Below are 26,558 nucleotides of genomic sequence, written 5' to 3' on the forward strand. Positions count from 1 at the left end.
ACAGTTTTGCCCCTCTCAGATGTTTTGCTTCTGGATAAAATGCCTTCATTTTTTGCCTCTAAATATCTCTATGTTCTTGCTAATTCCTCTGTGTGCACTAAGGATAAGAGATATGCATTTAGGAATCTAAGTAGTTGTGCGTGTGGCATGCCCCCCAAGAAGGCAGTCCAAAACAGTAGAAGAAAAGAAATCCCATACCAAACCACAAAATGAACACCTTTTCTCAGTTCCAATTTTCATCAAATTCATCCTGCTCCCACTAAGTGACAGTAGCTTGTTGCTGGTCCACTTCCACTAGCATCTAACATTTTTTTTCTGTGGTCTTTAAATGATCAAAAGATTGACTTGTTTTGTAATTGAATGTTCTATTCTGATTTCAGAATCCTTCAATTTTTTTCTCCTCCTGCAGTGACTTCCCTGTTCCCTAACTGACTTAATTATGCAAAGCTTAAGACTAAATCTGACTGCGTAAGTGCAGGCCTGCTTTGTAAGCTACACAGGCCCTTGTGTTACATAGGTAGGTTACATCCAGCAAGGGCAGTTGGGGTGACAATCTAAGTCACAAGTTCATTCTTGCACTGGCATCTCCTGGGCAGAGGCCCACTCCATTGCCTCTCAGCTTGGCACAACCACTGCAGAAAAGTCCTGATGCTTATCAGTCTCCACACAAACACCAAACCCATGCCCAGTGCACAACTATGCTCGTAGGAAACAGCACCCACCCCGTTACCTACACTGCTCATGAAGATTTACTACTTTCTCCAGTTATTAGCATAACTTCTGGATTTATTTTCCCTTTCTAAATCTAAACAGAGCAAAACAGAGTCTATTAAAAATTGCTATTCCATGTATAGGCTACATAATCGGCTTCAGATACCCTGTCCTGCTCCACAGCAAAGACAGCATATCTTTGCTTTGGCCATTGCACACTGTTTGTGCCAGGAGAGGTAGAAGACGCCTCATAGAGCAAGACAAGCAGCAGAGAAAGACACCAGGAGCTGGGTTTGTCAGAATGTAAAGACCTCAGATTAAATCCATGCAATCCCCACGGGAAGCCAGGTCTCACCCTGTGAGGAACAGGGAGTTCATACTTCTCACACAAGCCATGACCAGACTACCTCTGAGAAGGCAGTGCCTCAAGGCAGAGTCCTGCTCTGCTACAGACCAACAAGCTTGGTCTTTAAGGGGCAAGACAAAGAGGAGCCAGTTCCAAGTGGCTGCATGTGCATCAACAGTCTTAACTTCACTTCTCATGCTCCTGCTACTGCAAGCTGCAGAGCAGGACCTGTGAGCCACAACACAAAACAGGCAAGCTGTGATGGCTATTGTAGCTATGAGCCTAAATCCTTCTCACTCCAAAGCCTCAACTACAAAACTTTCTCAGCAAAAGAGAGATAGAAGTCTCAGTTTGGCAGGGAATCCATTCTGTATCACCCACTTAGAATTTGCATCAGTTGTACAGCCCCTTAAGGAGCAAAGCCCAACTGACCCCTGTCAGAGGCAGCCACTTCCCCAGCACTTGCCGTGACACTCCACCACAAGCCTCTCAAAAATAACATGCCCTGCACAATTCTCATCTTACAAGCACTTTATACTGCTTCAGCTGCTAAGCTGATCCTGAGATAGCCAGGCTGAGCTTTTTTCAGGGTAACCCCACACCAATTCCATTCTTAGAGTCAGGAATAGGGCCTCAAATTCAACATGTTTCCCTGGAAAAAAAAAAATCTGTCAAAATTACTTCTTTATATAAGCTCAATCACTTAACACTCAGAGTTCAAGTCACAGCAGTTCCTTGAGGACCCCAATCAAAAAGGGAGAGACCAGGACAACATGAATCAGGGAAAATACATAACTTTTCTACACTTCTGCAGTTCCAGTGTAGTCTGCTGCAGGACCAGCTCCGGCTTCCAGTGTGGATGCAATTAAGGGAGAGAAGAAAAAACATGGTTTCAGCAAAGAAGGAAGTCAAGAGGAGATTTGAAAGCCATGAGAAAAATTGTTTTGGCAAGAGGCTACTTCATCTTCCAGTAGCACAAAGAGCTAAGGGTTGTCAGAGAGGAATCAAGACACATACTCTGAAAAACCAAGGGAGGTAAAAGCTGTATGACCTTGAGAGCGTCACCTACATCCTGGTTATTTGGCGGTAAAAAGCCAGTGGCAATTCAAAGTGCACTACTTGGGAGAGCCCAGCTGGGTCAGCATCAGCCTGGCCACAGGCAATGGCCAGGCCTCACCACATGCCTAGAGCAAGGAATCAGCCTGTGTGCGTCTGTGAACACAAAGGTCCCTTGCTTGGCCCAGTGGGCAACAAATGGCTACAGTCAACTCCACCAGTCTCCATCCTGGGGAAATCCCCTTTGCAGCATTTTCAGGAGCAAGGGGCAGCCTGCTGCTGAGGGATGAGACTGGTCCCACCCTATGCCCATTCCCCTTCCCAGCCACCCTCATCCCCTCACAGCAGCAGGCTCAGAAGAGTGGCAGGCACTCTTTTGCACAGTCTAGAGGTGGAAGCTTTAACTGAAACCCTTCCCGAGGGAAGAGGGAGGCTTGCATGTCCACGTTGATGCAGAGCAAGCCCAGCATGAGCTGGCGCTGATACTCCTCCCACTTCATCATGACATCAGAAACCGAGCGGTTGCTTCTTATCCACATGGGCAGTGCTTCACCACAAGGTGGCGGGGGAGAAATTGGCATCTTCTGGGGCCCTCCAAGCTCAAGGTGATAGTAAAGCCTGAAAGGGAAATGCATGCAAAGACTCAGTACATGGGACGACTTGAGCAGGTCACCAGACTAGAGCTCCAGTACCACAGTCCTGTTTTGTACTAAACTGACTGTATGGTTTTAGTGAGAAGTCTGTGTGCCCATCTTCCCCACCTCACATGTCTAAGTTATTCAGACCATGAACTCTTTTGGGTAAGAATTACACCTTTGTACTAGGATCAAATCACAGCTGGGACCCCCTGACTACTACTGTGAGAGTTTCTTATTCTCATCCACACAACGGTCTTGACATAGCCTCAAGCCAGGGGCTATTGCAGGAGTTCAGTCCAGAAGCACAGGCACACATGCAGGCCCAAAGCACTCAGTCTCATTTGGAAACTCTCGTGTTCCCTGGCCATCATATTCCCTCCCCCCAAAACCAGGCTGAGATATTGAGGTAGAAGAGGTCATTTGAACACAAGTACTTCTTGGAAAGGACTTTCGGGGATCCTGGGCCAGCAAATGCCACGAAGACAAGCACTTCTGTCTTCTAGAAGGAGCATGAAATAAGCTGGCATACTGTTTTAATCAGACTTACATCTTGTAACCTACTGCTATAGTGACAGCTTCATTACAGGGTCTGCCCTATAATGGGATAAAGGAAGGGGATCACGTGCTGAGTCCATCCAACAATTATGGAAGCCAAGAAACCACAGACCAGATTTGCTTTTCAGCATAAGTGGTAAATCCTTCTGGTCAATTTGTGCCTTATTTCCTCTGCTCCAGTAGAATACAGTCTCTAGAATTCACAGGTGTAAGGGGAAATGAAGGGCTCCTCCAGAACAGTGCTCTGAAGAAAAGCAGCCATACCTGGCAGAAAGATGGCTGCCCAGTTTCTTCTTGGCTTTCTTCACAAGGTAGTTGCAGATTCCTGTCATCTGCTCCCTCATCCATCTTATATCCTCAGGGATATCTGGAAGCCATTCCAGCAACCTGCAAAGAGACAGGAGACGACCATTAGCTGGGCCATGCAAGGGAATGTGATGAAAAGAACACCAGTTCCGAAGTCTCTCTTAAGGCTCAAAAATTTATCACCATTTTCTTGGGGCAAGTTCTAGCACACAGCAATCTTCCTTTAAGCTGGAATTAGTGGCTGTAACTAAATGATATAGGAAGATAGGAAAAGTTTTGGGCTCTTGGTTTTTGTGGGGGTTTGTCTGTTTTTTTTATTCATGTCTGGTAATTGTCAGGAGCTCCTTCCCCAGGAACACCAGTAGTGCAGAACTAGAGAGAATCCCACTCTGTCCATTCAAACACAACAGCTACATGAAATCCTTGTCTGCACTGGGAAGAGCACCACTGAGGGACCAGGCCAAGGTTTACCTGACAGTGAAGGAAACTGCAGACTCCAGAGGCAGCATGTAGGGGACCATCATGGCTGTGGCCACACGCACAGGCAGCATGTTGCTGAGGCCAGTCAAGAAACTTCTTCTTTCAGCACAAGCCTCCAGGAGAGCTGAAAGCAGAAGAAAACATGGCTGAATATCCCCAGTGGGACTCTTTTCTTGTCATACCTCAGAAGTTACACAGCCTGAGGCAGCTACCTCCTTCTACTTCTTAGAAAGTCTTGCTTAGGAAGCTTCCTACTTCTTAGGAAGTCTTGCTCAGGTTAGTATTTCCCTGAGCACAGCTAAAACCAGCAGCTTTCACCATTATCAGACTCTAAAGGAGTGAGCACCAAGACCCCCTCCTCTCCTTACCATGCAGAACACTGTCAAATGAATCAACCTCTCCCAATCCAGCCTCCACAGTATAAGCCATGACTTTATCTGAGACCCCCAATCTATTTAACCCTCAGCAGGTGTCATTTCAATCCCTGGGCATAACCAGCCCCAGTTTTACACAATAACCACACATCCCAGTAGTCTTCTGAGGCAGACCAGGCAGCACAGGAAGATTACCTGTGATCTCTATCCCTTTGAATCATACCTTGGTTCAGTCTGGGAGGCAAGTGTTCAAAGATGTGCTCTTCAACAACAGCAAGGGCAGTGTTGTCCTCTAGTTGGTCCTCAGCTTCCGTTTCTTCCTCTTTCTTCTCTCCTGGAGGTGCTTCTATGGCAAGGAGAGGACGGGCGGGACTTGGACGATGAAGGAAACCTGAGAAGAGAAGTTATACTGTAAGGATGACACGAGCTAGCTGCCCTGCCAGGCCTTTAGAGTGTTAGTCCTTGCTTCACCCTAACTCCCCTCAGGCTGAGGTCATGACCAGCCTCTTTAGCTTACATCAGTGGTAATGCTTACCACAAGGAGATACAAACCTTGCTGGTGTAAGTTCATTCTCTCCTTCCCCATCATAAGTTCTCACATTTCCCCTTTAAGTTCTGCAGGGTGCTGTGTCGCAGTTTTGTTGCTATAGTCTGCCAGTCACCCATCTTGCAGGCAAGATTTCCCTCCTGCACTGCAATCCCACTTATCCCGTTGGACACGAGGTGGCAGCAAGCGCACATCCAGCGCTGCAGCAGCTGGAGGAATGAGAGCAGCGCCCAAGTGTCCAGCACCCCACAGACCCAGCTGCTCACAGAGAGCAGCAGGGTGCCTGCAGGAGGTCCAAATGGCACTGCTGCCCAGCAACTGTGTTGGTAACTGCAAAGGTGACCACTCCACCTCTCCTTCCTGAAGTGCTGAAGCAGACTTATTAAGGAGAATTTCCTAGTATCTGAGGCACAGTACAGTTCTTCCCTTCCTCCTTTCAAATGCACCACCAACTACTCTCAAAGCCAAGGCACCAAGCATGGCACAGAACAGGCAAGTCAGTGCACCTTACAAATAGCCAGTGCCTTACCATTCTTCTTCAGGAAGTGCAGTGCATCTCGATAGCCCTGCTTGCACATATCCCGCAGCACCTGTGGGCAGAGGAAGGAAAGTTTCATCTGGGAACTGGCTGAGCAAACACCTACCACAACACTGGCTTCAGAGGAATTCTCCTGACTCCTGAGCTATCCCAAGAACAAGTCTCATTCTTGCCAGCCTTGCTCAGGCTTTGAGCAGGAATGGGAGGTATAGCATCAACACATTTGCTATGGGAATCACAGGACAATTTAGATTGGAAGGGACACCTAGAATCCTACTTAAGTATGGGCATAGAGTTGCAGCTACCTCACTGCCCACCTACAGCTGATGCTGCTATGGGCAGCCTTCAGGCAGTCACTCTGACAAGCAGCCCAGAATACTTCCCTGCAGATGCCAGGAAGGGCCATTGTGTTTGCAGATAAAGCCAGCTAAGACTCGAGAGGGTGTGGGAAAAACTTATCCAAGTAATTCAGCACACAAATGCCTGCTTATTACATCCAAATGTCAGAGCTATCTGGCACTTGCATCTTTGCAGAAGTACACAAAGTTTGCAGTGCTATTTGCTACACTGATACCGTAGAAAGGCTTCATACTGGCAGCTCCACCCTTACCTTAAAACACTGAAGTGCACATTGGTTCTGATGGCCAATCCATCTTTGTTTACAGTGAGCCTGATTTCCAGGCAAAGACCACTCTTGAGAAGGCAATATGCGAATGCTTTCCAAGCAACTGCTACTACCTAAACTCCAGATGTTCAAGTAGAAAAAGAAGACAAACCCTTGTGCAGGTGCTCACGCTTTAGTGAGTCACTGGGTTGATAATGTCAAGATTCAAGACAAAGCACAAGATACAAAACTAAAAGTGTCTGGAATCTTCTGCTAAAGTGCACACAGTACAGCCAGTGCCCAAGGTCTGGTGTGGCCAGGAAACTCACCTGTGGCTCTGGAGGGAACAGGGCCTTTGAGAGGCGGTAGAGGTTGCGGAGGTTGAACTGGATGCTTGTGTTGGTGACTCTCAGCTCGTGCATGTTTGTGGAACTGTCCCGTGGGCAGATATCGCTCTCTCCCGAGAAAGGAGACACTGTGATTGTGTTCTTCAGCTCATACTGGGGCAAGTTGTCAGAAATCCCTCCATCAACATATCTCTGAAATCAAGACAAATGCTGCAATCTTCATTCTCACAATTGATCAAAGCAGCTTTTTTTACTGTGCCCCTTTTCCTGTTCGTGCCAACAACTTGGGAAGAGAATGGAATACATCCACCAGCATTGGAGGAGTAAAAATCAGTGACAGCAAGCTGTGTTGTTTGTAACAACTCCTTTTGCTACGTGCTTTTTCTTAGTTGAGTGTGCTGCTCACAAGTGTTCAATAAGAAAGGCACAGTCACTGGTGTGACTGCTGACTTACATCTCCTATGCAGTCTGACTACTGTCCAATTAAATAATAACACACACCAATAACCACCTGCAGTGCAAATTAGCACTGATCTAAGCTGTCACACCGTGACATTGTGCCATTTTTCACTTGTGTTTAGAATGAATACGCTCAGACACAAGTCCCCACTGGCAGAAGGTTTGTTACCTATGAGTAAAACCAGCTGATTTGTTGCTAGCGGGCTTGTCAAGCAGCAATCCCAACACATACATACACACTGGGAATCAACTTGCTGTGGCATGATAACAGCGCGCAAGGGACTTGGGTTTTGCTCTTAACAGGCAACTTCTTATCAGAGAATGTTCTGTACTTCTGTACTACAAACACATGTGCATTACCCCTGCAGAAGGGCAACCCCAGTAGTAGGTTCTCAAAACATTCATTGGATACTATAATTGCACAAGGAGCTGAGCAAGACAATCTCTATCACAGGTTTTGGCAGAGTAAGCAATATGCAAAAGATAAAAGGAAAAGGGTGTCAGTCAAGCCAAAAGAGAAGGAAGCTGGGGGTCTTTGCAGAGCAACAATTCCAGCTCTTGTGAACCTCAGTTACAGAAGAGTTCTGCTGATTTTGTATCAGGGTTGATCCTACAGTTTGCTGCCTGGATCCATTTCCTTCCTAGCCAAACACAAATCATGATACAGGGGCTATGCAGCTCCACAAGCAGCAGCTGTAAACATCTTTCAGCGCTCTGCTGGGTGAGAAGCTGAGCCAGTAGAGGCTAAACCCAGGCAGAGCATAGAAATGCTGATTGAAGGAGGAGGTGCTCCATCCTGCTTCCTCTTGTCTCACAGGCAGACTGACCACCAACACTGCTCTATGCCGCACAATACCTAGGAAAACACCTGATGTGTTGCCTGGAGGGTGCTTTGCACTTTGTTCTCTTTTGCTCTGGATGGAAGACAAGACAGAGACCTCAAGCAGCTTCTCTGAGCTTTGGGAACAGTTCACAGGCTCATGGGCTGAAAGCAATTAAATTCAGCTATAGCAAGCCAGCTGCCATTGAGGCAACAGTGTCAGGGTGGATTGCACAGCAGTTTGCCTTCTTGGGAGGCAAACTAAACCTCAGGGCTACCTTTGCATACAGCCTACAGCTTCACAGGAGATGGCTTGTGATTACAGCTGTAGGCTACAGCAGCCCAAACACAGAGCACGGGACATTTTATCCTCATGGCAGCCCTTGCTCACCAAACACTGTGTCAAGACGGGCAGTAAGGGACTCCTACACCACCTGAATTTAGACAGTGAAGAAAGTGGAAGGATAGGATAAATTAAACTCTCAGAGATAGTAACACAGCTTGCTCACAAGATGTTTTCTGATAACAGAGCTGCCAACAATCAACTGAACCCCCTCCCCCTTCTAAAGCGGGCATCAGTGTTCCCTAAGCCTAAAGCAACCACAGCAAACTGCTATTGTCATCCTCTTCCCAAAGCTGCTCCACTGAGAGCCAGACTAAGCACAGCTAGAGCTGGACATGTCTGCCTGACTCCCTTTGCAAGGATGAGATTCCACCATGCTGAGTGGGATGGGAACAGAGCAAAGCAGGCAGCATGCACTTTGTTTAAAGAAAAAGAAGGTAAGCTTTAGTGCTGGACAACATTAGTTTTTCAGTGAGGATGCAGAAGACACGTTTCCCTGAGGGTGGCAGCATGACTGCACAGATGCCATTAGAAAAAAGGCTCAACTATAGCAGAGCTGACAGGCAAAGCCTTCTGACTCCACAGAAATCCGGGAGTACATGTGCACACCCCACTCTCTGGTCCACTGCTTCCAAGCAATGCTGATTAACATTCCTCAGTAAAGCTCAGCTGCCACTTCTTTAGATTTGCCTGAACCTCTAGTAACCGAAGTGTAACCACTCTCCAGCCTCGTGCAAAATCCAGAACAGCCCAAAGCCACAGGCTGAAGCCACCAGCTGCCTGCAGGCACGAGCAGCAACAGCTTTAGGGGATGGTTCATAGACTGGGGTGCCCACCTCCACTCCTATGATTTGACAATCAGCTTTGTGACTCTTGCCAGGGATTCATCTCACCCACATGCTGCAGACAATTCACAACTATAGTGTGTGTTAACAGGTCAGTTAGTGACTTTTGCATTTCTCAATATTTAAGTTGTTGAGTTTTTTTTAACTCCCCTGCCCATCTCCATCATCCACTCCATGAGGTTACCAGATCTCAGAGAAGTGACGACTAGAAAAAATTTAGAAGGAAGGCAAAATATGGATTTTGCACCTTGCACACACTAACACTACCTTGAAAACTAGTCCTTGTGCCAGGCCTGTCCATTTATGCTGTGGCAAATACAGTTACCACAGGCATGGTGGGAACCATGCATTCCTGTTTCAAAACTATTTCCCAAGATCATGCCCAACGCAATTTAACCTCTCACCTCATCAGCAAACCCCCTTCAGAGCCATGCTTTTCTGGGGAAGAGGTAGGAATTAAATTTCCTCATCTCGTATTTCCTCCCCACCTTTTCCCATGAGAAGTCATGCCTCAGTGTGCCAGGGCAGCTGCACATTCCAGAAACCCTGATGTTGTATACAGTTTGGAATTGTGAGATTTTTGCCTGATGCACACTGACCTCAATTAGCCCCAAAGAGATGTAAGGCAAGAGCCACTGCTATGGTCCCACCGGCTGAAAGGAAAAAACCCTGCCTGCAGTTGCTGAGCAAATACCAGAGCATTTCTGATTCTGTCACTTCTCTGCAGGGCTGGATAACACTGGACGTCTCCCTCCAGGTCATTTCCCTGACCAGCATGCTTGCACAAGACAAAACCAGCCAAGCTGTGTATTATGCAGGAGCAAAACTGACCTCACTTTTAGGACAGAGGTAGCAATCAGGACAGATTTGATGCTGTGCTCTGACAGACAGAGGCACTTTTGTCAGATCATTTATGGTCAATCAGGGCACATATTTTAGAGCAGTTCTCTCTCTCACTTTTGACTGTAGTAGTTTGGAAAACCCCTGCCTTTTAACATGTTCATTAACCTGTGTAGCACAAGGGAGGCCAAGCTCAACCAGGAGGGCCTTTAAGCATGACTGCAATATCCAGAAATGCTGCAGCTCTGCACAGCTTTCACGTGTTTTCATTTCTAACATGCAAACACAAGAGGGATAAATTGCTCTTGGACAGCCTTGGACACAATTTAAAGAAAGCTCTGGTGTGCAGCAGAACATTATCCTCAGAGAAAGGACAAGAAGAACTCCATGAAAGAGGGCCAGTATCCACACCATTAGTTAAAGCCCAGCAGGAGGTGTCAGACACATGGGAGAGGGACTACACTCATGACTTTTATCCTGGGCACAACTTCTTTCCACATGCAGACAGCTGGAGCCTCAGTGATGGAAAATGTTGTACCATGCAGCCCTGAGAACACTCTGCTAAGCCAGCCAGCCCTTCCCCAGACTGCTATATATTACTGTATGTTCAATCCACTGGTCTTCAGGACATTGACAGTCAACTGCAGGCAGCAGTGGAAAAAAGGCCTATCCACTGCTGGAAGTTGTTAATTTGGGAATTTCTTGTGTCTCTTCAGATAAATGCTGCCAGCAGGCATGCAATAACATTGTCAAACCCTACTCATTAGCATGCAATGTAATGAAGGACCATCTTAGAATCTTACTTACCACTCCACGCAAGGTCGGAGGTATCAGCCCACAGTAGACAGGGATAAAGGTGCTGCAGATACAGGCCTGAAGGAGAAAGAGATCCAGAATCTAAGAATCAGATCAAAGCCTACTGAAACCATTACTGTTCTCAGAACACCATGCTGGTATGTACTGACAATTACACTCCAGTACTAAGGACATTTGGAGACCAAGACAAAACAAAACTGCATGCAGTTCCTGCCCAGCCCTCTGCAGTAAGAGTTCATTCACCTGGATCAGTTCCTCCTTGGAATTGAAGTCCGACAGTATCACATTTTCTCCATCAGAGACCCGTGTCAGGGAAATACCTAAACGTCCTGCTGCAACCTCATGGCTGTTGTCTGGCAAAGTCTTGGACAGGAGCATCCGGATGGTCTTCACCATGTTGAAAGAGGGGTGCAGTGGGCCCAGGAACCTCTTCCGGGCCTCTTTTGACACCCGAATAATGCTGGCACCAGCCTCACCTGCAGCAAGACAAAGACAAATGCACCATGAAATGCCTACCAAACCCAGTCTTCTCCTTTACAAAACTGGGCACAGAAAAGCCTCATGCCCAGCTTTCCCCAGAGGTTTCTCCCCACTGGCTAATGCACAGCTCAGACCAAGAGGTTGTTTACAGGAGGTGTTATAGAAGTCTTGGAAGTTTGCTGTCTTGGCCCCCACACACCCCCATCACAAAGAGCTACCCTACTCTTACTTATGTTTTATGAAGTCAAGGAAGGTCATGTGCATCTGACTAAGGCCTCACACTTTTTTTAGATCCTGTTGCACTGGCCAGTGCAGGGCTAGTGAAAAAAGACTAAGAAAGAAAACAAGCCTGGTACTTAAACAGCTTTGAGCTTATGGACAAATCCACTTCAAAACATATTCCACTAAAACTTGTCTAGTAAGCATCTTTTTCCTGACAGGAAAAACAACCATCAGCCAGAAGGCAAAAGTGCCAGAACAGGAAAGCTGGTGCTTTCCAGCCAAGTGATCCCAGCTCTGCTGTGAATGTCAGCCACATCTCAAGTCATCAAGAGGGACTAATGCTCCATTAGGGAATCGGAGACTTAGTTCCTCCTGCAGAGACTCTGGTGTCCCATTCCTTCCATATCCAATTCCACAGCACTAAACTAGGCCCTGATGGCAAGCAGGACTTGTGAAGGAATTCTTGCTTTACCCTTTCACACAGTGACCCAGCTGGGTTTGAGAAGAGGAGAAATCCCAGCTGCACAAAAGGGAACGTGTCTGCTAAGCCCATTATCTCAGTCACCAGGAGCTCCATCTGGCAAGTGCATCAGAGCTCTCCAGTAGGAAAAAAAAGCATCAAGAAGATACATGTGAGAAGAATGTGAGGGGAAGAATTAGAGAAACCAGGAGAAAAGAAACACGCTTTTACAAATGAAGATTCCTCTCCAATCAAACTGAAGGTAATTTCCAGGAAAAGGACGAAAGACTACCAGTTCAAGCCAACTGGAAGTCCCCTCATTTCACTCTCGCACTCAATTTTTCAATTGCAAAAACAAGGCAGCAGAATGAAAGAACTCAAGTTAGACCCAGGTTAATAAATACAATGGAGATAAGAGCAACAACCCTCAATGCTGTGTTGACACATCCCAATCTTTTGCAATACACGTGTGCCAGCAACATGTTTTCCATCAATGCAGCCTGGGAACGTGATTCTGGGCTTAGGAAACCCACCAACACCAGTAGCTCAAGCACGCAGAGAACTGGACCCTTGAACATGACCAGAGACTCTGAGGTCAGGATTTTAGGCACTGTGAGGTAGCAACTTAGCAGAAAAGCCAAAGTTCCCCCTCTGAAGCAATTTTTAGCCCTGTAATCCCAGTCTTCTGTCCTAAAGCAATGTTTAGCAGTCTAATTCTGATCTTACTTACTCAATTAGCAGTAAGCCATTGAGCCCAGCCTGTTCCAGATAGTAGCCACATGGTTTGACATCCTTCCACCATGAAAGAAGTCAGCCCCACAGAAATACACTTTATAATCACTAAGACATTAGCACTGAAAACACTCCCTTAAGACACCTTCATGCCTGTCAAGAGGAGGAAAGACACACAAAGAAACTGCAGTCGAGCAAAAAACTGAAGGAATCCCAGCCCAGCACCGTGGTCACACAACCCCATAGAGGAAAATCCCGTGCACTGAGTGCCTTGCAGGGAATTGTTGGCTTGGTCGAAACCCCCAGTGGGAGGGTGGGTATTGTGTGTGCAGCTGAGGGGAGACCCCTGTGTGCAAAAGCTGTCCTGGGGAGAGTGTGGGTTATCCAAGAGATGGTGCTTACAGAACGATGCTTTCAGGCTTGGCATCTCAGTGTGCAGAAAAACTTGACACCGATACTGAAAACAACTGCAACTAAATGGAGCTTATGACTGATTGAACAAAAATGTGAGCTGGAAGGGACTGGAGTTTTTTTAAGAAAAACAGGAGAGCAAAGTCCTGACTATGCCAGGAAACAGCATTTGAGGGGAGCCCCGAGTTGCAACTGCCTGCCCTATCAGTGTTTCGTAACTAAGAGAGCAAAGTGAAATTATTGCTACTTAGCAAGTTCATTCTTTGAATATTTTCTGGGTGTTTTTTGTTTTGGGTTCCTTTTCTACACGTGTGCATACATGCATGCCCACAGGAGCTTTGAGGCCCTTCTGTTTAAAGACATCTGTTGGACTTGCTAAATCACTTGCACCAAAGCTGGATGTGGAATTGCTCTGTGGGAAGGCATGGGCACAGGGTGACCTGCAGTACCACCAGCTTTCCGGGAAATAAGGCCAGCTGAGGGGTCAGCCAAAGAAGCCAGGTCTATGCAGCAAGATCCATGGTAGATGACAGGTCCTCTTGGAAATATATTTGGGAGGAGAGAAAAGAAGTGACAGTGTTTTAATCCTGTTACTGCCAGAAGTGCTATTCCAGGAAAACCAGCTCAAATTCTGTTTGCAGTCTGTCAGAGGGAGCAGCAGCTGAATTAGAGGCAGTCAAGAGAGAGAACTCCGGCAGGGGTCAGCCAACAGCTCTCAATTATTTCTAGGACTAGTCCAGTGCCAAAGGCAACCCTTAGGAAAGCTTCTCGTTGTTTTTTACGGATCTAGTGATTCAGGACACGACAGTCATGTGAAAAAGCTGAAGTAAATTTACATTTCCTTATTGAGGTACATACCACGGGGCAGAGACAATCCCTAATAGTTAGCAGTGTTTGCTGAGAAAACATTTCATTCTTCTCACACCAATCAATCAATTCAACATCTTTCCCTATAGAGATTTACTAAGCCAATCTTACTTAAAAATGTTGCATTAATATAGGCAGAATATTTCATATTCATTAGAAAACCCACATTCCCCTTTACCCCCACCCCCATCACTGCCCCACTGGGTGTTGTTACACATAAACCCAAGTACTGCAGGGCGATTGTCCTTATCTGCATTTCAGCTGAGATGACGCAAAGGAGCATCACACAGTTGTGTCCTGAAACACCCCAACACGTCCCTTGCCAGAGAAGGGAGGCCAGCTGCTCCCCCTCTGCTGATTTGTCATCTGCAGTGGCTACACGGGGCAAGAAAGTGGCACCCATGGGAAAAGCCCAAAGGCAGATGCTAGCTCACATTTCATTTTTAAGCTACATCAATCCAACTTCACATTAACTTATTGATATAGATTGTTCCCTTTAACAACCGACTTTCATCTCTATCAGTCATGCTCAACTCAAAATAACCCAGTAACTAAGTCTGTACTGCCTGGCATCCCCTAAACTCTAACCTGAAAAGTATTCATGCAGCACATGCTATTTATAACGGTAAACAAAGATCCCAGCAGAGCAGCCTGCTGTTACTCTGCCTCTGGAACAGCAGAGCTGACAATGGATCACCTAAAACTGATGTTAGTCGGGCAGCTGAGAGGACCTTTAACTGCTGCTAAGGGCTCTGGGATGAAACAGAAAGGCTGCTCCAAACCTGTGCAGTGCATGAGGACAGGGACCATCACCAAGCTTAAACACTGCACGACAGGAGGGGTGACAAGTGGGGCAGAAGGGCCTCTTCAGCCCCACATCTGCAGCAGCAGGGCTTTGGCACCAAGGGCACCAGGATGGTCTCCTGTCAAGCCACATGTTAGACCACATTGGTATCTATTTGCCAGCCAGTAAAGTGACAGATGACCCATGAAATATTTCACATGGAAAAAAGTGCCTAAGACACAGACAAAAATAGGAGCAGAACAAGCTAAATAGGGGGAAGGGCATTCTGAATATACAACCCAGCAGCTCACCCACAACACTGCAGCTCCCTCTGGGAGAGCGCAATGTCAGCACAAAGATCACCTACGCCAGGGACATTCCCACTCCCTGCCCAGTGCACCAGTAAACAGGACACAAACTCAAAGGAAAAGCTCTCCAACAGGGATGGAGAGCAGAGGGAGACACAGAGAGCTGGTGGATGTTGGGACAGCACTCTCTGTCCCTGCTGGCAGGAGGCACAGAGAGGTCACACCCCAGACTGTGGATGCAGTAACTTGCCCGGACTAGTGAAGCAGGCAGGAAACTGCAGATCCTCCCTAAAGCTGCTCCTCATTTAACACCAACAAACGGACTCCTTCCTACACATCAGCAACACTCCTCCCTTCTCATTCCCACTCCCCAGCTAAGGCTCCAGACGGGCCCAGCACACCAACAGCTTTGAAAGGTAGCCAACTAGCAGAAGGAAGCACAGGTACTTTTGTTATTCCCCCAGGCCCTTGACAGTCCCATGCCTTGTTAGTTTGGGATCACACGACCAAGCTATTTTGACTCTAAGATTTTCAGGACAGGAGTCCTGCCAGCCCTATGTACTATAACTAGGGACCTCAATTCCAGAACTCCTTAAATTCTCTCTGTTCCAGGGAGGTATACTGCTGTGATCCTCAACACAGATGTCCCTTTTAAGAGTCCCCAGCTAAAATCTTCAGTTTGCTTTCAATGCAGCTGGTTGCTGAGCACTGCTGGAATTGTAATTATCCCACTGGCAGATCCCAGTCTGGATGTGAACTTAGGAATAGAATGAGTCAGAAGGAATTTATTAGCATGATCTTCCCCAACATTAATTTATCTCAGTTGCCCATCTCTTGCTATTTCAGCTGTTCTGTGCCACATACATCGAAGAGCTAAAAGTCAGTCTCTGACAATGAGCAGAGGTTTCAGGAGAGCTGTTCCATGTTCTTCCAGGGTACAAATCCTCAAGCTGCTCCAGCTCAGCACACATAGCTCCTGCATTTACCTCTCTTTTCTAAGTATTGAAAGTAAGCAATGCACATGGCTTTCTAGCCTGGCCTCTCCCAGGACATGATATAGTCCTAATTATAATACAGTCCTGTCTCCAGCTCAAAAGAAACCCACAAAGCTAAAACAAGAGGCACTAAAACAGAAGTTTTCAAACTGAGATCTAGAAAATAATTAACAGAGAACGTTACTGGATGTTTCCTCATGGGTAGCTCAGATCATCAGAAACTGTTTGTTTATCCCAAGGAGCAGTGCACAGCAATGTGCCAGTGACCCAAGGACAACCCCAATTCTTGTGGGTAATGTCCTCAGTTTGTGAAAGATCCCACTGCTTCTGTTCCACTTTCCACACTCATGCTGAAGCAACTTGATTTCCACTTATTGTCCCAAGAGAGCAAAAACCAGAAAATGTTTTAGCCAAGCTGAACAAAGGCCAACTTGTCCTGAATTGGGAACCTGACCCACAATGTTCTCTGGTGGCCCATCAGAGCGGCTGAAGAAATGTCAAAGGGGACCCCAAAGACAAATCCATGCCATCAGGAAATAAAGAGCAACGGTTTACAGCCTGCCCTTATAAGACATGTTCAGGCGATAGATGTACCCCACTGCTGGTGACAGCTCTTTAATTTCAATCTGAAATCCTGGACAGACACCTAAAAGCACTGGCTTTGGAAAGAATATCCCTCACTGGCCAGAAGTTGCAAAACTGACACTATTTGACACAAATAAACACCACTCGTTTTTAAACATTTGAGGCTGGGGCATGGCAGCTACAGTGAAGTCTGTGCACATCCTCCTGTAAGGCAGTTTGATTGAGAAACACCATGTACCAGAACAAGTTGCTCCTCTGGGACTTCCCTAATTTTTGTTGTTCTGATGTACACTTTTTATCTTATCTAAGGTCTTCACTAAATCCTCCTCTCCAACTATTTTGCCATCAGGTAAGAAACAGCTCAGCACACTTGGCTCCAGATAAGAGATACATGAAAGAAACTTTTATTTTTATTTTTGGTGATATGTAGGAGGTAAACACAACTCCCCTCACAACCACACCCACTCAGTTTGCAGACAGTCAGAAAACTGAACTGTTTCCACTGCTTGACCAGTTGTTTCTGTGGCAAGATCAGGGGCTCTGTGCAGGCATTTAACATCAGAGTTCAACAAACAAACAATTTTGTAAAGCGGAGTTCTTAGGAAGCCTGGCCACGAGCTGTACATCATGGTGTTTCTCCCCCTTTGCTCAGGAATGAGAGGCACTGACACCCTACTGGAGCAACTCCAGGGATCCCTGTTGGACTACAGTCGGCAACACCTTTTCTGACCTTACAGGTGGGGCAAGTGCAAACACCAAGAGAAAGAGACAGCTTTTCAAGTAAGGCCAGCTCTTGCAGCCAGAGGCAGATGCTAAAAAAAGGGCTCAGCTCTCAATACTTTCTGGTTCAGATTCTTCATGCTCAGCGTTGCTTAGACTAGACACAAACTGTTTAGTGCAAGACACACCATGCAGCAGGAGGGCTATGTAAATTCAGATCACTTGCAACTGCTTCAGAACCAGAAGCCTTCCTTGTATTTGTCCCGAGATGTTTGCTTTTCTGTTTCAACTGGGGAAAAAAAAAAAGCTGTCAGTTATGTTAGCTCTTTAAATAAAGCCAAACCAAAAGGAGACATTTTTCTCATTTGATCCAAAAGATTTGGTTCGTGTGCTCTAGATACCAGTTAATAGATGAACCAGAACTATTGCCACATGCTAGACATGAGGAATGTAAGAGGAAGATCTGCTTTTAAGTTGCCAGGGTTTTTACCTCTTGACCAGAGCAGCTCATGAGGCAGCCCACAGTGAGGCCACATGCCCATCCATCGGTTGGTACCTGCAGGGCAGGACCCTCACACAAGCCCAAGTGCAGATGCATCGCTCATACCTCACCTTAAGGCCCACTGTTCTGCTTTGTACAGAAGCAAACAGGGAGAGCAGGCATAAGAACTCACAGGCTTGCTGATGTCTCTAGCTCAGTTTTTACCCTGGACTTAATGAAGTGTTGGCACACAAAAGGACTGCTGTTCTGCAAGCCCAGACTTGCTTTGTTTCTGTGGTCAGGACGGGAGCGCTTATTTTTGCAACACAAATCCGAACACAGCACAGCTGCCACCGTGAAACAATCAATAGAAAGGGCAGGAGGCAGCTCAGTGCAGGCAGCCAGCCAGGATTGCTGTGTCACAACCACAACAGCAACACCCACTGGTCTAATCTTTCTCTACTGTAATGCCCTGATACAAGGTTTAGTGCTGCATTTCTGTTCATAGCATTAGAGAAATTAAATGACCTAACAGTGCATGAAAAGGAAAAGCTGCTCAGGACCCGAGGCAAGCTGAACTGAAAGCCATGTTCCATCTTCATCCATGCATCAATCCCTGTCAATGCTAGAGCGCAATTCAGACAGCATGGAATGACAAGAAATGGGGATTCACAGGGTAGACAAGGTGCAGCTCAGATCCTTGCTGCTCACTTTGGACCAGGTAATACTGAGTTTGAAGCAATTTTTTTAAAAACAAGTGCTCATCCAGAGAAAGTTAGCAGAGGGGAGAAACAGACCAAAACCCATGTTGTAATGAGAAATTACCTTTCTTCTCTGGTCTGCGCAGGGGCAGAAGTGGAACCACATCCAAATCTCACTTCATTTGGGTAAAAATTACTAACACAAAGCCTCCAGTCGCTGTCATTCTGAGGGGAAACTAGTGCAGAAAGATCAAGCTTCACCCATGTGCATAACGCTGCACACACAGTTCATGTTCACTTCTCAGGGTCAGTTTCCAGGATGGCATCACACACAGATCACTAGAGAAAACTGAACTGTTTCCACTTCACAGAGGAGCATTACTAGAAGAAAAATGTTTTAGAAAGAAATCAGGGCAGGAGACTAGCTACCTTTGCCAGGCACTACAGATCCACAAAGCCAAAAACTGGAGTTAGCAGTGATCATTCCTACTTCCAGTCTGAAGAAATAGCTGCCACTCCAGCAGCCTTTATTACATACCAGCCATTACCCTCAGCTGGCTCACCAACACTAAAACAAAGCCCACACACAGCTTTTGGTGGCTATCAGCATAAGCCCTGCAAAAAGCTTTTATGTGTGCTTCCAAGTGACAATTGCTTCGTGTTAAGAGATGATACCAGAGACATGGCTGGCTCTGCTGCACAGCAGCCTGTCTTTCTCCCTGTCCTTTCCACTGTACACCTGTGTGACTGCTAAAACCCCAACACAGATGAGAGGAACAGCCCTCCACTGGCTCTCAGCCTGCATCATGCCCAGCTCTCATGCTCACAACTGCTCCAATCCACGCCAAGCCCCTCCCCGTGCACCAGTGAGCGCCCTGCCTGCCGGGCCCACTTTGCTCTCCATTCTCAGGCACCTCAAGTGTCACCTTACACCCCAAACTCTTCCCCGCTGGCCCTGGCGTGAGCAGGGCAGACTCCAGCAAGGAAGTGAGAATCAAAAGCTTGGTTTCCAAAGCAGTCCTCTGGCAAGGGGTGTTGGCATTTTGCTCTAGAGTGATTCTCCTTTTGTTGGAGCAGCATCAGGCAGATCACAAGGTTAGGCTGCATACCTTGGGAACCATGGCAAGAAAACCTAGAAACTGATGCTGCCTTTCTTGCAGAGACATCAGCAGTGGACTCCCAGCCAAAACAAGACTGGGCTTCTGAAAACAACAATGTAAGCAAGACAGGAGCTGCTCACAGAGGGTGGCACAGACCCCTGCAGGGGAAAAGCCTCTGCGCAACCCTTCCTGCAGGGCTGGGCACACAAACAAGAACAGCAAGACAGATGTTCAGATGAACGCTTGACACATGAACTCTCCTGTGTGCAAAAATATGGCTCGTAGTTAAATACTTCCCTTAAAGATTATTTTACCAATCCCACTATGTAAGTACACTAGGATAGATAATTCAATGTAACTCTGCGCTGACAGACCTCACTGAATTTTTTTTTTTTTTTTGCCATGCCCAGCACTGAATCAGCAGCATTCAATGCAGCCAGCAAGACTGGCCCTTGTAATTAACATATGTAAAGGGATTCCTGATTAATTTTCACCCTCAGATGTCACCTCCCCTACTTCAGGATGCTAAACTAGATAATCCACAGGAGTGGCAAGCTCAGAGGTTGCCAGAACCTCCAGCGCTACAATGATATTCAGTCCTTCAAATCCTAAACCTAAAAAAGGCCTCCAAAACCAATATCCATCCAAACAAACTTCAGCGCATGAAGGGAAAGAGAATGGTTCACTCTCAGAAGAAATCCTCCAGGTACAGCACAGCTAAAAGCCTGGGAAACAGTGGCAGAAGACACTTCCTGAAGCTTGCAGATTCCAAAGATCTTGTCAGGCAGAAGTCATCATTGGGGATTTGGCCTTTATCTGTACCAGAAAGCACAACCAGGTCAGCTCTGGGAGAGTGCCAGAGGGCAGCACAAAGCCCTGGGTCCCAAAAAAGCTATCAGCTCCCACACCTGATGCAACACACTGCGCTGCAGATCAGCACAACCCCAGGGACAGGATCAGGCCTGCCACAAGCAGCTGTCGTATCACAAGTGACAGAAACTCTCTCCTCCATGCCTCTGGCCTTTGTAGCTACAAATGGCAGGCCTACAACCACCTCCAGCAATTTTTCTACACTCCCAGGCTCACTAACTGCCTCTCTACTATGTGCTCCTTGGAAGGGATTTTCTACTGCCTCAGACTTTACCACTTCAAAGACATATTCCGCCTTTTCCCAGGGATGTGGACTTTATTTAGGACCTTCCACATGGAATCATTTCCTCTGCCCCTCCTTTTCTCTAGCTCTTACTCTACTTGCTTGACAAGGCACACAACCCAAGGCAAATACATATACATAGGCTCTGCTGACTCCCACATAATTAAAGACACATCCTGACCTTAACCTCAAGTCCCAAGAACACTTAGCAGGAAGGAGGAGGACAAATATTAGAGCTGGGCAACAAACTCATAGAAGTGCAGAGAATTCAATGGAAAAGTGGTGGCCGCTTTGGAATTCAGCCACGAGTAGGGTTTGTATTGCAAAGAACAAGGTGAACAGGAGTCACCCACTCACACTGCTCCTTGGAGTGAGATTTTTTAGGTTTTGCAAAGGTCCTGTAATCAAGAAGCCTGCCCATTCCCATCTCCAGAAAGAAAGAGTGCTGACTAATTCCCATTTCCAGCCCTTGCATGGTCCTCTTCAAGTACAGTGGAAATCAAGCACGGAAGAGGTGGAAATCCTCTTCAGACAAGCCAGGGAGCATTTAATCTGTGCTTCATGGAGGGCACAGAGAGAAACATAGAGAAACCCAGAGTGAGCAGGGGCCCAGCATCTGAGTACAATCCCAAGCTGACTGCACTGGAACGTAATACAACCCTCCCAACTGTTTCAGACAGGTAGAAATATTATAAAAGAAAGGCCTTATAAAATATGGTTTACACCCTGCTAGCTAAGCTAGAAATAGCTGGTAACTTCCCATAAAGAAAAATTATAAGAATGAAAAAAACAACCTATTCTTAGAGAGAGAAGTAAGTTTGCACCTTCATAAACAATGAATCTGTCCCATGAGAATCAGTGAAGAAAATATGTAAACATATATAAAGAGAGAAAATTTGATAGACATATACAATAGCCCTTACTGACCAATGAACTGAGTTCCACTGTATTGCTGACCTATTAGGTTTAACAGAGAGCCTTCTGATATTTCCTATAAATATGAGCTTCGTGAATAAAGAATTGGCTTTTCTGCATGAGAAAACTGAGTCCCATCTGCTTATTTATTACAACACCCAACAGACAAAACAAGCACCACCAGCTACTGGACATGCAGGCAGAGCTGCTGTAACCATTGCAGCAGCAGGAGTTTGGAACTGAATAACACAGCAAGAAATTTGAGAAAGGCCTTTTGATTTATCAAGACTTCCAAAGACAATCAGCAAGTGGACATAGGACCCTGAAGAACATACAACAGCTTCTCTTATTTTACACAGAGGACTTGCAGTTGCCTTGAAGAGTTTGGGGAGCTAAGAAGCAGAAAGAAGTGGAACAGCTCAGACATGCTGCAAGTTCAAGAGACAGGCTGAACCTACAGGTCAGAAGAATGACCAAAGACCTCTTGTGCTGTTACCAGTGACACTGCCATGGCACTGAGCTGCTCTGCACACCTGCTGACTATGTGGGGTGCCAAAAGAACACACACGCCTTGCTAGGACTGTTTTTTGCTAGAAGTGGATCCTTGACTTCCCTTGCACTCATCCAACAAGATGCCTGCAAGAGAACCTTTCCTTACAGAAGCTTTCTTATTAGAGCCAGGCAGACAGCAGGAACAAGCTCCTTCCCTCCCATCAAAAGGGACTGCAGGGTGCTCTGGCTGCCAGCTTACTCCTCTGGACACCTGATCCCACAGCCCTGTGACTGCTGAGGGCGCTGATCCAGGCTCAGCAGCTTCTCCACCAAGCCCGCGAACATTTCTGACTATGTCAGCACAGAACATCTCCCCTCCACCTCTATTTCCGCCACAGAAAAAAACTTTACCATTTCCAAGAAGCACCAGAAGGTTCCCCATGAATTATATCCATATCTCCATGTATGTACATAAAGCTGTCTCTCCTTCCTGGGCTGGGGGTATTGACCTCAATAACTTTTTCTCCAGGGAGGGCCTCTGCAGGAGCTACAAGTGCCCATCTCCTGTGCAAAGGAGGGGCCTGACTATTGAGACACCACAGATGCTACAAAACTTTCCTTTGTGTCCCTGTGAGACCCATAGTTCTCTTCACACAGCCACAGAAGGCAGCATCACATGTACTTCCCCTGGGAGACGCATCCTGATTCATGCTTTGGCCAGCATAAACTGGCATTGCTCTGAGGACACCATAGACTTTAAGCTGGTTTATTTCCCTCTGTCAATCTGGGATTTGGTGTTAAGATTACACAAACACGGAGAAAATAAATCTCCATGACCAGTCCTTAAGCCTTTGCATGCACATAATCAAACTGCAGAAGCATAACATTTAAGGTGCTGATTTTGCTAATTATCTCAGTTGGTCACATGGTGACAGCTGACAAGCAAACCCAAATGTCAAATAACTGTTATTTCATCTCACATCAAGCCTGAGACAGAGTCTTGGTTAAGACAGCAATTTAAAATAATTAAATAAAAAAATGCTGTAAACAGCCCAGGAAGAGCTCTCCAAAGAGCATCCCAAACAACTCTACTCAATCTAGCAGACACAGCCTCCTTTCTGTATTCTTGGTACTAAAAAAAGCATCTCCTCAGCTTGCTTTTCCATTTTCTGTCAACCTTGTCATGCTTTAGGAGAACAGCTAACTTCCCACAGATGGGGTTTGATAGCCAGCTTTGCATTTGACAGCAGAACCTACGTGTTCCCCCCAAAATAGAAACAATTCAGCAGTTCCAACCCACCCCCAGATAGGGCTGTCTAGGACAACATTCACATGCCACGCAGTCAATTGAGATGCTGCTGGTTAACCATGAGTCAGAGGGACCTCAGTACCAGCTCAAAGACAGCTTTTCAGTCATTACAGCTTCACCATACCATCATTTATTCGGGCTGCTATGCTCCCAAAGCAAGCACAACAAATCCTGTACCACTCACCGAAGTGAGATGATTCCAGACCTTACCAAAAATACATTCCCTACTCAGTATTGGTGATAAGAGAATCCTACAGTAGCTGCACTTTAGCATTCCTCGTGACTCAAAAAAGACGGTCTCACCATGTCACATAAGCCAGTTTTTCTCATCCAGGCCAGTGACTTTCAGATTTATACAGACAGGTGACCACCCTCAAAGCTCCATACCTAGAATTTGTGAAAAGCTGCAGGATTTGAGGTATGCACAAAGAGGAGACTGCAATGCCAGCATGAAAACTTTTCACTTGCTTGGCATATAAAGGTGCATTTCCTGGCGTGCTGGACTTCAAGAGCCCGAAGAGATGGTACACCATGACAGAGGCTATTTTCTAGAACACCCTTGGGGCAAGAAACTGTTTATGCCAGAACACTGCACGATGCACAATCAAGTAACTTGTAAACACAGGAGACTGCCCAATGCACCTTGATAGCCATACAGATTATTCTGCAGGAAAAACTGCACTGCTTTTTCATGCCAGCAAACAAAAAGAAGCTCAAAGATGGAGAGAGAGCACTTCAGATGCAGGGCAACCATCACTGTTGTAACCCTGAACAATAAATCCAAGATCCCTCCAACTTAATGGTAAAGTGCTTAACCAGAGCTAGGCAAGGTCATATCAGACTGTAAATACCTCCTGATCTCTTATATAAATATAAGGTGCTCTGCCTAAGTAATATGCACGCCCAATGTTGTTTTCTTTGGTATTCCCAAACACACCACTGAAGCCCACAGTGGGCTCTAAAGGCTGCAGATCACTTGGTCAAGGCCTTCAGCTCAGTGTCAGCCCATAGCAAAGCCTTCCTGCCCTACACAAATCACGATAGTGACTTCTTAACTAACAGAGAAGACAGAATAAGTTCACAGGCAAGCTGAACAGATGCAAAGCCCAAAGAGGAAAGGCTGGAAAAGAAACCACTAAGTGGGATCTTATTCTCTGAAGTCAAGGAAGATTTCTGCTCTCTCCGATCAAGGTCTCAAAAGATTGAACGCAAGGAAAAACCCGCAAGGAAGTTTTTCCACTCCTCCCTTCGAAGTATTTGTCTCTGCATAGTGGAGTCTTCTTCAGTTCACAGGCATGAGGACACTAACTTTATCTACAGACAGTCAAATAAGCAAGGCTTCTGCAAAATTCCCCCATTTGTCATTCATCAAGAGGCACTACTAAGCATTTCAGTTTCATGAACAAGGCAACAGACAGTGCAGGAGTAGCAGCTGCCACAGGATTCAAAGCCCATGGGCCACCACCTGCTCTCAGCAGCACAGCAAACACAGGTACTCAGGACCCTACAAGGGCCTGTAGGAGGCTTAGCTGTACCTTCTGCCCTGTCCTCTTTTACCCCTATGATTTCATCCTAACCTCTGGACCTCCACCTGGAAGCTGCACTGTCAGGAGGGTTTATGACACAGACAAGGTACTGCGATACCACTGCCCGGCCACACACCCCACGGGCTTTTACTTTCAGAAGTCAACTCTGTTGCCACAGAGCTGCTCTCTACCCAAGATACATGTCAGTCACACAGTGAGTCAGAAGGAAACAATTCCAGGGAAGTCAAACAGAAGACAACTGGAACACCCAAGCCTTGGATAGCCTTAAAGAGCATGGTTTGCCTTCCCAAAGGAGGCAGATGAATGCTTCCCAGAAGGTGGCCCCTAACCCAGACCTCTAAATGATGCCTCCCACTGTACCTCACAAGGAGTGAGAAAACCTATTCTGATTGACAGAAAGCTCTCCACCAGTCTGGATGCCTCCCTCAGGACACTGCCTGACACACCACGGATGCTCTGGACACGTAAGTAGCAAGGACAAAGTAGACATGATAACAGGATTGCTCAGCACTCAGAATGGCATCTGAGCAAGGCAAAGGATTTGGACACTACAGTCATCCTGTCTCACGTTTGTGTCACGCCTTCGAGTGGCAGAGGGATCACCCAGTTAGGGAACTAATTGGGGAGTCACCTCTTCAACAGAAGCAGGTGCAATTAAACAACTAAATGCTACCTGCAAATGGATCCCTACACAATAAGGGATTAGGGATTTTTATCCCTTGTCCACAGTAAAAGTTGGCACCAGGGCATCAGTACAGCCTTTGAGATCCCAGACTGGGGTCTGAACAGCTTTTAAGAGCTACAGAAGTTATGGCTGCACTTCACTGGGCATTTCTGTAAACAAATGCTTAGGAAGGGAAACTTCAAACTGAACTACACAGATAATGCTAACTTTTGATGAGGGCTACATCTCAAAAACGAGTGCGGTGGAAAAGCAGTAAACAGCACTGGCTGCCCTTGGCTCTCGGAGAGACTCATAATTCTCTGAGACTAAACAGATATACCTGATTCTCTCACACCACATTCCCCTTTCAAGCTGAAGAAACTTTTGTGCTTTTGTCATTCTCAACATAAATGCTTCTAAGTACAGGCCGTAACACGTGTTTGTTGACTTCGTCCCATATGCAAAACGACAAAAAAAGCCAGGAGGCACCACAGACCATTTTCTTCAGCTGTTCCCCAGGCACAGGGACACACTGCACTACTTGCTTGCTTGCTTCAGAGATAACTTTTAAAGGTTATTCTGTAACTTGAACACAGAGATAAAATACAGCTAAACTGGCGATCGAGCTCTTGCAGAGGGCAAGAGAATCCTCCTCCAGAAATAAATATGCAGATTGAAGGCTGTGCTCCTCAGAGATGCTGCCCGACTCCCATCCGCAAACTCGCTATCTCCAGCCGCTTCCCCCTCCCGTTCGCAGCCACCAAGGGCCGGTGCCCACACGGCGAGAGGCTCCTCTCCTCACCCAGAGCCCCACCAGCCCTACACCCGGGCAAGGTAAGCCCACAAACCGAGCCCAACAAGTCCACACTACACATGTCTGTGTGGGTGGGTGTCAGAGGCCGGACCCCTGCGCTGACTTCCCACCATCAGGGGCCTCCTTGACCTCAGGCACCCGCCAGGGGCCGGGGCGGGGTGAAAGGCCTTAAAAACAAAGCGCCGCCCGCACC

At 46.7% G+C, this 26,558-nt stretch overlaps 1 protein-coding gene across 1 annotated transcript in view; it reads right to left on the reverse strand.

Annotated features, from left to right (window-relative positions):
- The window catches only part of PNPLA2 (patatin like phospholipase domain containing 2), a 26,986-nt gene continuing 428 nt past the window's right edge, over window positions 1-26,558 (reverse strand). The window contains exons 2-9 of the mRNA XM_066187776.1: window positions 10,869-11,101; window positions 10,617-10,682; window positions 6,485-6,694; window positions 5,543-5,603; window positions 4,690-4,857; window positions 4,084-4,216; window positions 3,571-3,693; window positions 1-2,731 (exon numbers count right to left, since the gene is read on the reverse strand). Of these exons, the coding sequence (XP_066043873.1) occupies window positions 2,467-2,731; window positions 3,571-3,693; window positions 4,084-4,216; window positions 4,690-4,857; window positions 5,543-5,603; window positions 6,485-6,694; window positions 10,617-10,682; window positions 10,869-11,101 (1,259 nt within the window). The 3' untranslated portion in view covers window positions 1-2,466. The remainder of the gene's footprint in view (window positions 2,732-3,570; window positions 3,694-4,083; window positions 4,217-4,689; window positions 4,858-5,542; window positions 5,604-6,484; window positions 6,695-10,616; window positions 10,683-10,868; window positions 11,102-26,558) is intronic.

This window comes from Chamaea fasciata, unplaced genomic scaffold, assembly GCF_029207755.1.
Source record: "Chamaea fasciata isolate MVZ Bird 193981 ecotype frontalis unplaced genomic scaffold, bChaFas1.0.hap1 SCAF_7, whole genome shotgun sequence".
NCBI classification, from domain to species: domain Eukaryota; kingdom Metazoa; phylum Chordata; class Aves; order Passeriformes; family Sylviidae; genus Chamaea; species Chamaea fasciata.